This window comes from Cyclopterus lumpus, chromosome 20, assembly GCF_009769545.1.
Source record: "Cyclopterus lumpus isolate fCycLum1 chromosome 20, fCycLum1.pri, whole genome shotgun sequence".
NCBI lineage: Eukaryota > Metazoa > Chordata > Actinopteri > Perciformes > Cyclopteridae > Cyclopterus > Cyclopterus lumpus.
The window spans coordinates 4999479-5012055 of NC_046985.1; the positions used below are offsets into that span (position 1 = coordinate 4999479).

The 12577-nt window shown below is 42.6% G+C and overlaps 2 protein-coding genes across 4 annotated transcripts; one reads left to right on the plus strand and one right to left on the minus strand.

The window, feature by feature from the left end:
- Positions 1-3160: 3160 nt before the first annotated feature.
- Positions 3161-6901, minus strand: ralaa (v-ral simian leukemia viral oncogene homolog Aa (ras related)). 2 transcript variants are annotated; one of them, XM_034560322.1, is made up of 5 exons: positions 6600-6901; positions 4629-4858; positions 4329-4537; positions 3962-4136; positions 3161-3865 (listed from the first exon to the last, which is right to left on the minus strand). In XM_034560322.1, exons 2-5 carry the CDS (start codon positions 4740-4742, stop codon positions 3743-3745), a joined length of 621 nt encoding a protein of 206 aa, XP_034416213.1. In that variant the 5' UTR covers positions 4743-4858; positions 6600-6901; the 3' UTR covers positions 3161-3742. The 2 variants fall into 2 exon arrangements, with proteins under 2 accessions (XP_034416213.1, XP_034416214.1); XM_034560323.1 differs by having other exon boundaries at positions 4629-4816; positions 6600-6741.
- On the plus strand, positions 6046-12045 carry zgc:111976 (uncharacterized protein LOC553663 homolog). Of its 2 annotated transcripts, XM_034560319.1 has the most exons (17): positions 6046-7004; positions 7180-7272; positions 8386-8461; positions 8542-8596; positions 8726-8852; positions 8927-8955; positions 9092-9163; positions 9261-9335; positions 9692-9768; positions 9847-9909; positions 10034-10154; positions 10282-10406; positions 10563-10684; positions 10831-11029; positions 11109-11204; positions 11382-11484; positions 11626-12045. In XM_034560319.1, exons 2-17 carry the CDS (start codon positions 7189-7191, stop codon positions 11933-11935), a joined length of 1734 nt encoding a protein of 577 aa, XP_034416210.1. In that variant the 5' UTR covers positions 6046-7004; positions 7180-7188; the 3' UTR covers positions 11936-12045. The 2 variants fall into 2 exon arrangements, with proteins under 2 accessions (XP_034416210.1, XP_034416211.1); XM_034560320.1 differs by lacking the exon at positions 8386-8461 and having other exon boundaries at positions 11626-12043.
- The last annotated feature ends 532 nt before the right edge of the window (positions 12046-12577 follow it).

Consider the following 12577-nt stretch of genomic DNA (forward strand, 5'->3'; position numbering starts at 1 on the left):
TGATACCCGTATGCGTAATCCAGATAAGCGGTTACGTCACCGCCAAGGGAAACCCCTACTTTCAAAACATAGCGTTAACTAAAATAAGTAAATTATGTATCGATTTATGCGAAACAACCACATACGAGATCAATGGGAGAATTTGCTTTACAGAGATTAATTTAGGGAATTATTTCATTGCATTCTCCCATGAACATTAAATGCTAGAGAAAATATTTACAAAACAAGTGAAAACAAAAGTGACTGAGATTTAATTATTTAAAAAATACATAAAGAAAAATATTAAAAAATATGCTAATATAATAATATATTTCCTAATTATCTGGACAATATCTTTATATTAAATGGGGACACGTTACAGATTTTTATTTTATACCGTTTTCTCTTTGATTAAAATATGTTCACAGTGCATTGCGCTCTAAATGCTATTTCCCACTGTTATAAAACATCTCAGAACCTACAACAACAACTACTACACAAGGCTGTACTAATACTAGTGCTAGTAAAACAATGCTTCCCATTGTCCTCCATGACATTGGCATAACTGAGCTTTACAAGGACCATAAATGCAGCACAAAGAATCAGTGTCAAGCTGTCTGTGATTGCATATACTGTACATTATATCGTTTTAAAATGACAGTAAAAAGATATATCACTATTAACAAAAAATCTATAAATAAAAAGTAAAAAAAAAAAAAGAAGATATATCAGAGAATTCACAGTAACTGATGGTATAACAACCTTCACCTAATCGATGGTTGCGCAGGTGGTGGCATTCATTCGGCATGTTCACAGAAATATGAGCAACGTGCAAAGTCCCAGTGGAGCCCTCTGCCCGCTCACTGTAACAACTCAAGTGCAATCATGAATCTTCACACAAAGAATAACTGAATACGTTTTGGAAAATGTTATTATCCACTTTATTTGCAATTTTCAAGTAACTCACAACAAAACAAAACAAAAATAATTGAAATGTAAGCTTCACCTCTTGCATTCACAAACAGACAGGCTACATTAGTGGTTATGTTCAAATAAAATATAAAAAGGCAAAACAAATATCCCAATACCCCGACAGTTGGCTCCTAGCTTTCACACAAACATCTGTTTGAGTCTCACCAATTGAATCCCACTGAAAACCATTTCGGGCCATATATATATATATTAAAATGAAGACAAAAATAATTCTGAATGTTTTTTTTTTGCTTCTAAAAAGCACTGAATGAAGAATTAGACTGTTATAAGTGTGTGTTATGAGAGTAAACAAGCACAATGGCGGTAGCTTCGGCATTTGCCAACGATGAAGACACGCAGCAGTTGATGTCATGGCCCGTGAGCGGAGGAAGGGACGCCATAACAGACTGTTATAGTCTCACTCCGTGTGTCACTTTCTGCGCCCGGCACTTTGACCTTCGGGTGCTTTTCTATCACGGTTTGGTGCACCGGAGGTTAGCCCTTAAAACAAATGAACTCAAACTACTTTCGGATACATTCTGATGCAACGAGTCACATGTCTTTAAACTCTAAATCTCTCTCTACGGTGTGCTTTTCAGTTGACACGAAATACCACGGACATTCTTTAGCATTTCTCTTTTTACAATTAATATGACAAACCAAGCCTGTAATCAAAGCCATGAGTTATTTAGTGTTAGTGTATTAACTCAGAGAATCAATGAGACAGTGTTTTCAAATATGAAAGCAGTTGTTCTGTGGTCAGACCTCTAAACCGCGTTAAAGCTTGAATGCTTCTACTGCACTTGGTTTGAATAGTCTCCACATTTCATATCCTCTTCCTCTTTAACATTACGAAAATCCCTTTTTTGCATAGACTCCAGTGTCGGTTGAGGAAATCCTTTTATGGAAATGGTGAGCCGTCGCTGTTGGCAACGCACGCACACACACATTCACTCTTTGAACTCGATCAAAGCGAAATGTGGCAACAACCTCTGGATAGTGGTCACACTTTGACAATAAAAATAAGTTAGTTTAAATAAGTTAAAAGACAAAAAAAAAAAAAAGTGTCTCAGTCATGAAGGGGAACTAAGAGAATGGAGGGGCAGACTTCACAGTGTGTTTTGGTCTATGCAATTTTAACTGCATCAAATAGAGCATTTTCTTATTTTGTCAATTTATTTTTTTACACCGCTATAACCCTCACGTGCCTGTAAAATGACTACACGAGGAAACCAACAGGCCAGTTATTCCGTGGAGATGTTGAACACCAGGAGACCTTGCACAAAAGGTAAACAAGCTAGAATGTCAATGACCTTCAAACTCTGCGCATCACTGGCAGGCTTAGATTACAGGCAAACAGGATGGGTATAGGGAGGGGGAGGGGGGTTATTCACATTCACAATGGACAGAGAGGCAACAGTGATGCACTGTACATGAATTACTAAATCGTCCCGTAACATTGCATTTCATTCCCCCGGCCGTTCACAATTAAAGTTCCTTAACTTTAGCCTCCGCGAGTTGTCCTTCACTTCCAGTAAATAAGTGGCCACTTTTTTGTACTAGCTAGCATACTTCTTTGGTGTATGAGAGCAACCCTTTTTTTGGACAGGTACCACCTCACTTATATTGAGTCTGCATTCATTTTTTAAAATATTGTTTGCCTTCAAATTCACCTACGCATTGATTAGGTCCCACTTAAGTCCCCATTAAGAAATATATTTAAGTACATAGAAAATACGGGATTAAAAAAAAATCGGAGCCAGGAAAAAAGTTAAATTGGCAAAATAAATCTTTGCACGACTGTGTGCAATTTATTCGATCAACTTTGTGATGCGTTTAAAAAACAGCCGGTAAAGGATGTAGTGTTACGGAATCGCCTTTTATCAGGAGCACCAGGGATTCCTTTAAAATCACAGGCAAATAAAAAGCAATGAAAGTCGTTGGCCAAATGAGGTAAAACTTCTGTAATGCTATAATTGAAAAATAAATAAATAAGTTCAAGTGTTGCAAAATCCCTCACAGATTTAGGGCGGGACGATCAATGTGGTTTGTGCATTTGAGAGGACTCAACAAAGTGACACGAAGGGGAAAGAAAAGGTCAACAAGAGTGAGCTTATATATCTTACACTAGTTGATATGAGAGGACGAGAAAAAGAAAACGTTTGACTACAGATTAAAAAAAAAATAAAATAAAAAAATGTTCATAACCTAACCCCGAAGAAGAATTAATTAATGGCATCTTAGTAACGAACTTTTCAATTAAAATGCTTCATAAAGTCACCAGTGCAACCTACATTTCCTTGGTGGCACTTGGTGGAATTCTGGGTTGATGCTACGCCGAGTCTCTTCACTTACATTTACGAACCCGACTTCCCCGTTTAAACCTCGGCTCCGACACTCTCGTCTCTTTTCTTTTAAACTGCACAGCTGTCCGACTACATCATACACGTCAAAACTTCACAATGAAAGGTTCTGTAACATTTCGGGGGCTTAGCCTCGTGTCAAGCTTAGGGCCTAAATCAAACACCATCCATGTATTACACTCTGTAATGTGGGAGGGAGAGAGAGAGAGAGAGAGAGAGAGAGAGAGAGAGAGAGAGAGAGACAGAGACAGAGACAGAGACAGAGACAGAGAGACAGAGAGAGAGGCCACCTTACTACTTCCTGACACACGGTCAGATGTGCTGTTATTCAGGAACGGAAAGTCATGATCAGGTATGTGCGCAAAAATAAATGCAAAAGTCCGAGAAATGTACATGTACATCAGCAGCTATCCTGCTCACGTTTACCACTATAAAATACAGCATCTCTCTCGAATTCGCTTGGCCAAACTTTTGCTTTTCTTCTTCCCGTTCTTCTCTTTGCTGTCCTCCATTTTCCTCGCCCGAATCTCTCTCATCAGGTCAAAGAACACCTGGTAAAAAATGTTAATACAAATAAATAAGAAACACAAAAAGTCTCCCCCGTTTGCACAAATATCAACGATGTAGATTTAGCTCGTCGACCGTACCTTGTCGACGTTGGCGCGGGTTTTGGCAGAAGTCTCCACGTAGCACACGCCCCACTGCTCGGCGCGGGCCTTTGCCTCCTCGGCGCTGACCTGCCGTCGGTCGTCCAAATCGGACTTGTTACCAACTAAGAGAAATGGCACATTCTCGTCCTCCTTCACTCGCAGAATCTGCTCTCTGCAAAAAAAATGAAGTATGTAAATAAAAAGACTACCGCCTGCTGAAGTGAATGAGGTAGAATTGTAAAAATAAATAAATAAAATATTCCCCCTTGCATTTTAAGAGGGGGAATATACATAATGGTCACAGTCATTAGATTCTAATGGATGGCTGAACTCTCTCTCAATGAAACATGCTGTGCTACTGGACCTGAAGTCGACTGTCGCTGCGAACGATTCCAGTTCTGTGATGGAGAACACGCAGAGGAAACCCTCGCCGCTGCGGAAGTAGTTATCTCGGATGGCTGCATAGTCCTCTTGTCCGGCCGTGTCCAGAATGTCAATCTGCACCTCCTCCCCGTCCAGCACCACTTTCTTCCTGTAGCTGTCTGCTTTGGTGGGCTCATAGTCTTCAACAAACTACAAGGAGGGGGAACAACAACAACAAAAAACATTTACGTAAACAAACTGTGGTCAATTTGTGCAAACTTTCCTGCTTCAAGTTGCTCACCTCATCGTACATGAACTGGAGCGTGAGGGCTGACTTGCCCACCCCTCCGCTGCCCACCATTATCACTTTGTGAAGGGCCAGAGAGTTCTGCCCTTTTGGCTTAGCAGCTGCCATGGCTCTGTATGCCGAGAGATCCGAGTGGGAAAGGTAGAAGGGAAGGATTGTGAAATGAAGGCCGTAAAATCCAGCTGCAACCCAACAAAAAAAAAAAAGGGTCCGAATGATGATTCCTGGGGAAGAAAAAAATAAATCACGAAGGCTCTAGATTCCATTTCTGCAGTTAGATTGCACAGCGATAAAATACAACCAGGAGAAACTGCCATTACGATGTTAATGTAACATTAGTGCAGGGGAATATTCTCTGTTCCTGGTTAAGACTACGGCATGATGAAATGTCTTAATGAGCACCGGCACTAGATTGATGCCTTGAATAAAATGTATAATCTGTGTTTTTTCAATATCACGCTTCTCTGCAGAAAGATTATGTCCCTTAATGTAGCTTTTAGTGCATACTGTCGCTTTACTTTGTCTTTGCTGCTTTTATTTTTATAGATTTGATTAAAGGAAAAAATAATAATACTCAGGCAGTGTTTCCCCATACAATATGCAGCAAATATGATGTGGATGATCCAAAACAAACAGAAAAAGATATCTGCATGAACATGAAAGTTTGCAGGAAAAAAAAGGCCTGCGAGAAAAGTGCATTCAGTCATTCATATAGATCAGCAGAAATAAGAAGCTGCCTTGTGAGTGCGATGCTATTTCTGCAGCCAACTTTCACTTGCTGGACGTCAGAAACCATCACACATAACATTACATTTGCTAAGCTGTGGGAAAATACTGCTTTGAGCAAAACCCGAACAACATCGCTGAAATATGGATAAGTAGACTTAACTACTATACATCATGACAAACAGTAGGCACATTCCTCTAAACCAAGAGGACCCTGTGAAAACCATTTAGCAACGAAATATTTATATATTATTTTGTTTAAGCTTCTGGGTAACATCTGAGAAGTAGTTTCCAAACTTTGGACAGGCCTGGATGAAATCCGACACACGCCAAAGCCATTTAGTGGTCAGTTCCTCCGTACTGGACAGTCCAAGAAGACTCTGGGAAAACCATGAAGTGTGTGTTAATGCTCTTCCCCCATCACAGGGCCACACAGACCTCTCTGGGGAGCAGGGATATAAAGATGGGAGTGCCGCCAGCAGCTCATTATGCAAATTAACAAAAATGAGTGCATGCACTAACTAAGTCAACATTACGATTCAGCACAGGAGTAAATGCATTTTTACTTTTAAACTATTTAAATCCACTCCTCACGCCACAGTAAGGAAATATATCTCTAACAAACACCACGTCGTCTGTGGACCCAGAGCCATCCGTGTTTCTGTGCGTCATCATAACGGCTTAACAAAAGCGTAACTCATTAAATTGGCTCAATAACGGTAATTACACGGGCACGTCAACACCACAATAAGGTCGTCTGTACTCGCCTTCTCACAACAAACAGACTGAAATTACGCGCAGCAACACGCAATACTCTTATAAATCATGTCAACTTATCAGCAACATGACATGTCAACAGCAGGTGAACTAGCTAGCAGGTAGACTACATTAGGGGGGGGGGGGGCTAACTAGCTAACTAACCGACATAAAGCTGGTTAACGTCACTGGACGTTAATTAATGGTTGACGGGGTTCGACGTGAAAGGTAGCAGCTCAGATAACGCATTAAACACACACACACACTAGTCGTTAAAATCGGTTACCCAGCAACAGATGTTCGGTCGATCCTCGCGAGCCTAAAGGGTGGCCGCACAGGCAAAAAAAAAAAAAAAAGAAGGCTAGCAAGCGATAACGAGCAGCTAATCACAACTAAATGTTGCAACGTAAACAAATTAAATAAATAAAAAGAGAGCGAACGTGACGTTACAACCGTAGCATTCGTGCTACTAATATCACCTACCGGTAAATGTAGACAGCGTTCACCTCGGTGCGTCGTTTGGACTGAGCTAGCTGCTCGTTAGCTCATGGTTAGCTCCCTAGCTAACTCCCGGAGACTTAGCGTTAGCAGCGGTCTGACTGCACGTCCTGTGGGCTCGGCTCCGTCTGACAACGCCCGCCCGGCTGAGAGAAGCAGACACGACTCGGCTGTTTTTTTTGTTTTTGTTGTGTGACTGTAAACACCAATTTCTCACTAATAAAAAATAATAATAATGACGTGATTTCGTAAATAAGTTTGCAGCGTGGTTTGAACATTAAATAACCGGGTTTTCAGGGCAAGACTATTTATTTATTGGATAATCCGCAGAACTGTTGGCACGTTTTGTTCAGGTGGAGACTATCAACTCCTGTGACTTTCAGGAGCAAGGTAATGTTGGTCTAAAACGTTTATATATATATTATTTTTTTTAAACAAATAACAAACGTTTTATCATTCAAAATCCAACTGTAGGCTACTTTGAAATTGAAGAAACGGTTATATTACAAATGTAAGTGTGTGGATGTTGTAGTTTTTAAGACTGTTTTCTCTCCTTTTTTTGTAGGCTTTAGTCATGGAGTCCATAATCTCCAAGCTGCACTTGAAATTTGCAGAGAAAACATGGAATGAAACCTTTCAGCTTGTCCGAAGATGCATGGTAAAAACAACAATTACACATGAACACAACCTCTGTTTTCATCAGCCAAACACCCCCCTCCCTTTTCTTTTCTTTTTCCCCTTCTAAATACCACAGTGCAATTCATGGAGATCACATGAAAGTCCTGGGTTTATTTGAAGGTATGTCCATGTATTAGTTATATGCATGGGAAGGGGATGGTTGCTTAAATATACGTTATTAGACCCGTTACTGGATGGCGTCTCTTATTATGATGCTGTGCTGCAAATCAGGAACTGGTGTGGTAATGCACTGGGAATGAGATCATCTAACCCGCAACACACCATGTCTTTGTTGTTGGATCATTTTGAGCACTGACGGTAACTTGGACTCACTTCAACCACTCGGTGCATAAGTATGAGTCGAGAGCCTTATTGAAACAAAACAAAGTTGTTGTTTTTTTTGTTGTTTTTTATGGTTGCCTTCTGGCCTTTGGCTTTGTTTCTATAATACGTTTGACACTGTCTTGTTTTTGGCAAGACAATCACCATTTGTTCTTTTTGAAGATGCTCCATCAGCAGATGTGTCAGGCTACAAGATGAGGGCCAAACATGCAAAGCTTCCCATTTTCTCACGTCTGCTCCACTCCAACAAAAGGCTGCAAAGTGTAATGTGTATTTAGTGCTGCGATAATAACGTGTATGCTTGAGGCTGTGAGAGGGTGTGTTCGTTTTCTTTAGATTTGTCTCGGGTGGAGCGGCAGGATAGATAATATTTTTGGATTAATACAAAGTGGAGCTCGGCAGTGGTCAGTCTCTGGAGTCTCGTAAATAAACGTGATTAGCTGGTCGTCTGAAGTGATGTGCGGTCCGGAGGGGGTTGAGGCAGCTAGGTCCAGTCATGCAGTTTCCTGCCGGCAGTGATGCTGAATAGGACTTTTATAGGACCATCCTTCTCCAAAAATGCCGATGTATTCTCACATTTCTGCAGGTTTTCTTTTTTAAAAACACATGGATCCCAAAGTGCAAAGCAACCAAATGTCCCTGTATTCCCTTGCACTGCAATGGTGTGATGGGAGGACCAAAGACTGTTTACACAAGGGTGACTTTGCCACACAACCGGTCCATTGTTTGCTTGTTTCGTCCCTTTGTATAGGACAAACCCAAAGATAAATCCAAAGCCTGTATGCCGCTAGTTAGATCACTGGAAAGGCTCCAGGAAGTGGTTAATGGTAACATACCAAGTATTCAGTACGCATTTTAGTACACGTATGCCACTTAACGTGTGAGTAAGTTGGTCTGTTTGTTTCAGTGTCCTCTATGAATACCATGAGGTCCCGTCTGGAAGTGATTGCCAAACAACAAGGGTAGAGAGTCCTTTTAAAAATGTTTATTGATCGAATGTTTAAAAAAAAATCAACAACAGCCTCATTATAGAGCTTCTTTTTGCTTGTAATATAATGCGGTGGCACAAATGTCCTTTCCGCCCTCCCTAGAATGGGCTATCACATCACCGAGGCCACATGCTACCTGACAGGCGATCTGTTCTACCTGGAGGTGGTGCTGCTGCCATGCGGCGGGGTGGAGGAGGTGAAGGTGGCTCCTCATGGAGGCTCCCCCGTTGTAAGTGGACTACATTGCCATGCACATTGCTCTCCCGTTGCTCTGCGCCGTGATAAAATGAGATTGTCTTGCAGTCCAGCGAGTCCTTTCTCCGGCTGCTGAGGTAAGCGCTCGAGCGACGGTAGATAACAAACGTTGTCGTTTAGCCCGCCAGATGAAGAGGGCCGTGCCATTTAAATGATTGCACAAAGATACGTCGTTTTTCATGCTGATAGTACTGTTTTGTTTTTATGGCGCAGGTCCAAACTTTTTGTTGAGTTCTCCATGAAGTTGGCCGACCTCTTCGCCCAGTACAACATCCCCGGAGACAAGTAAACCTTCCTCTTTAAAACTTATGATTTAACCCTTAACACTGTGGGCCTCATGCAGTCATTTAACTATTTGTGTTTTTTTTTTTTTGTGTTTCAGTGAAATTCAATTGAAATTGTTTGCATCTATGCAATTTCTCGGCAAAGACTTGCAGCAAATATCACAACTGCTGAGGTAGGCGACATAAAAAATACAAATGCCCCAAAAACTTGTGCAAGTAAGAGCGGCAACGAATAGACATTTCATTTATTTATTTATTGCTTTTTGATATTAGACTCCAGCTTGTCAAATATTAGGACTCGCTGCTTGTTTTCATCATATTATGTAGTAAATTCAAGATATAAGCTTTCGACTGCTGTGGATGAAATGGTCATTGTACGACATCACTTTGAGCTGCGGGAAATTGTGACTTCGCTACTTAAAAAAAAAAACTGATTAAGAACATAATCCTCAGATTAATAATGAAAATAATTATTTGTTGCTAATTAAAATGTGAATCAGTGCAGATTTTGTTTGTTTTTTTAATTCAGCGTGCCAACGGACTCGGACCCCCGAGTGGACTTGATTAACAATGGCAGAATTGGCAATCTGATCGCTGGAAAAGAAGGTACATAACAAGAAGAAGCAAAAACACAAGTTATGCACACATCTGTTTCTTCAGTTCATATTAACTGTATCCCTTTAGATTGCCCCCTGACGATCCAGTTCTATACCACGCCGACGGACGAAGTGAAGACCTCAGATATACGTAAGATGTCAAAGCCCCTGTCAAACAAATGTATTTAATAAACCTGTTTGAATGCATGAGCCATTTTATATTTACATGCAACGTCTTTACAGGGCCTTAACATTTCTACTTTTTCTTTTTGAAGAAATGGCCGCTACAGAGGCGCTCGTTCAGGCCGCCCAGGTGGCCGTCGGTGTCAGCGACGTGCCTCGCGAGCTTCAGATGGCATCTGTGCTCCCACAGCCTCCTCAGCTGGATCCCCAGGGGTGACATGTTGCCCTTTAGTCTCTTACGCAACAGGATACTTGTGTTTGTTTTTGCATCCCCCCGCAGTGAACATTGGGAATGTCAGTGCCGGTGGTGTTGACGCGGTGAAACTGTGTCGTGTGGTAGTCATCCTGTGTTCCTGCCGTCGAGCGAGGCGCCGCATGAGACGTTTCCTGCCTGCTTTCTCCTCAAACTGCAGCCAGCGGTGCCGATGACGTCGTCTTTCGTCAGCAAGCTCGGCCAAATAACAGGTCGGTGTTCCTGAAATGTTATAATCCCTGTTCAACTATGTAAATGCCTTTGTTTTGAAAAGATTAAGAATTCAGATTATTATTATTTGATCGACTGTCCCACAAGCATCATCCCCTCTCATGCTCTGTTCATCCCCCCTCTGGGATGTCTCCTAGATGTGGCCATACCAGATGTTGACCTGCAGTGGGCACCCTTACCCAAGCTTCTGATGAGACGTTCACCGAGTTCAAACGGTCTTGGAGAGATACGAGATCAGCAGGATACCATTTTTACAGTGGTATGTATGTATGTATGTATGTATGACACACGTGTGTGTGTGTGTGTGTGTGAAGCCCAAGAAGAAAGGTAACTGCGTTCACTCCAAGCTAAATAATTCAAGCTGTACTTAATGACGTGAAAGGAATCACTAGTCTTTGTGTGCAGCCTCTTCCTGGTGGAGTGATGCACCGTTATGTCCTCGCTGGAGCTGCATGGGAGGTGCCCGCCCAGAGAGCCACTGCAGTGGACAGTATCCCCTTCACACACCCTGCCCACGTCCCAGGCCTACTGGCGCTGCTCCGACACCGGTGTGCCATCAACACGCTGCTGAGGAGCTGTATCACTTCTCAGTGTGACAGAGCAGGTAGGAGACGTTTCTTTAAAAAAAAAAAAAAAAAAAGTTGGTGGGGAAAAAAACGTGATGTGATGGATTCTGCTTCCAGGTTTAGTTTGTGACCTGCACTTCGAAGTCCTTCCGGAGTCTGAGACCAGCTTTTCTGTGACCTTCCACCGACCTGACACGGACTCGCTCGCTGTTTGTGAGCATTTCAGAATCCACGACAAAGGCCTCATTTATCTGATTGGTTTGGGATTTTTATCCTTTCGGCCCCGCGGCGCTTTATCATTTTTTTAAAGATAACTGCAATCAATGACATAGAAAGCTTACTTGTGTGGCTTTATTGGTGCTTCCTCTCCCTTTTGTCTCCTCGCCACAGTGCTGGTGAACGTATGTGATTCTAATCAGATTACCTGCACTTTGTTCGGATCAGAAATAGCGGATCCCTCCATAGAGGAATACCTTTCCACTGTCATGAAGAGGTATGGAGGAGGATTGCTCCAGGCCTTCATCATGGGGAGAATCTGATTGAGATAATGATTAGCAGCAGTATAAAATGGATCGACGTAAAACAAAAGATCAGTAGTGATCTCCCAGCCTGATCTCTTCTGACGCTGTCGCAGGTTCATGTCCGTCCCCGTGACCTTGAAGGCGTTACACGGCAAGCTGGAGGAGATCCCCTCCGCTCCACTTTCCCCCGGCCGGCCGGCCACCGCGGAGGCCGAGAACGACCACTCGGCTCCCTCGGCCACCGCCGCGGCGGCGTTCTCCCAAAGTGCAGCTGCGCCACAGGACGGCGTCGGCGTCTCTGCTTCGGCCTGCTGTGCCGTGCCCGCAGCCGAATCGGAGCTCCTTCCCGAAATACACACGAGTCCTGCTGTCGACCCTCACCCGCTGGCCCCCGTGGAAGTTTTCACACCGGAGGACCAGTAGCGGCCAACTGTCTGGAGCCAAAACTGTATTTGTTTACATGCAGTGGCAACATTTAAGCCTCTTTTTCTTTTCTTTTTTTAAAATAAATGTTTTGTTTCTTCGCACACAACACAACTTGTGTTTGGTCATTTTCTGTCGAGCTGGAGATTTAACGTTGGCTAATTCAGTGGCCCGTGGCGTCCACCTCCGGCAGAAAGCCGAGCCGTTTCCCACCACGCATTCCAGCGTGGTGGAGATCGCCGCCCGTAGAGGTCTGAGAAGTGGATTGGCGCCACGTGAGCCAATCAAACGCAGTTAAAGTGCATTCTTGATGGCTTGTAAGAGTATAAAGTACAGAGAGCAGCACTTTGCAATAAGAAGAAGCTGAATGCATAAATAATACCAAGAGGAGGGCTCGATTAAGATCAGGATGAAAACATCACACGCCACACTTGTTTACCCACTTTTTATACAACAAAGTAGTCGAACTGTAAGAGTAAACTCCTGTAGAGATGAGACTCAGTCGGAAACATCTTAGTTTCACTGTACAGCTACCAATATTGTGCAAATACCCGATAGCATCTTATTTTTCCATGTAATTTCTAGAAGCAAAAATAGCTGTTTGCACTTTTTAAGAGAAGACAATGTGCGACCTTTAGCTTA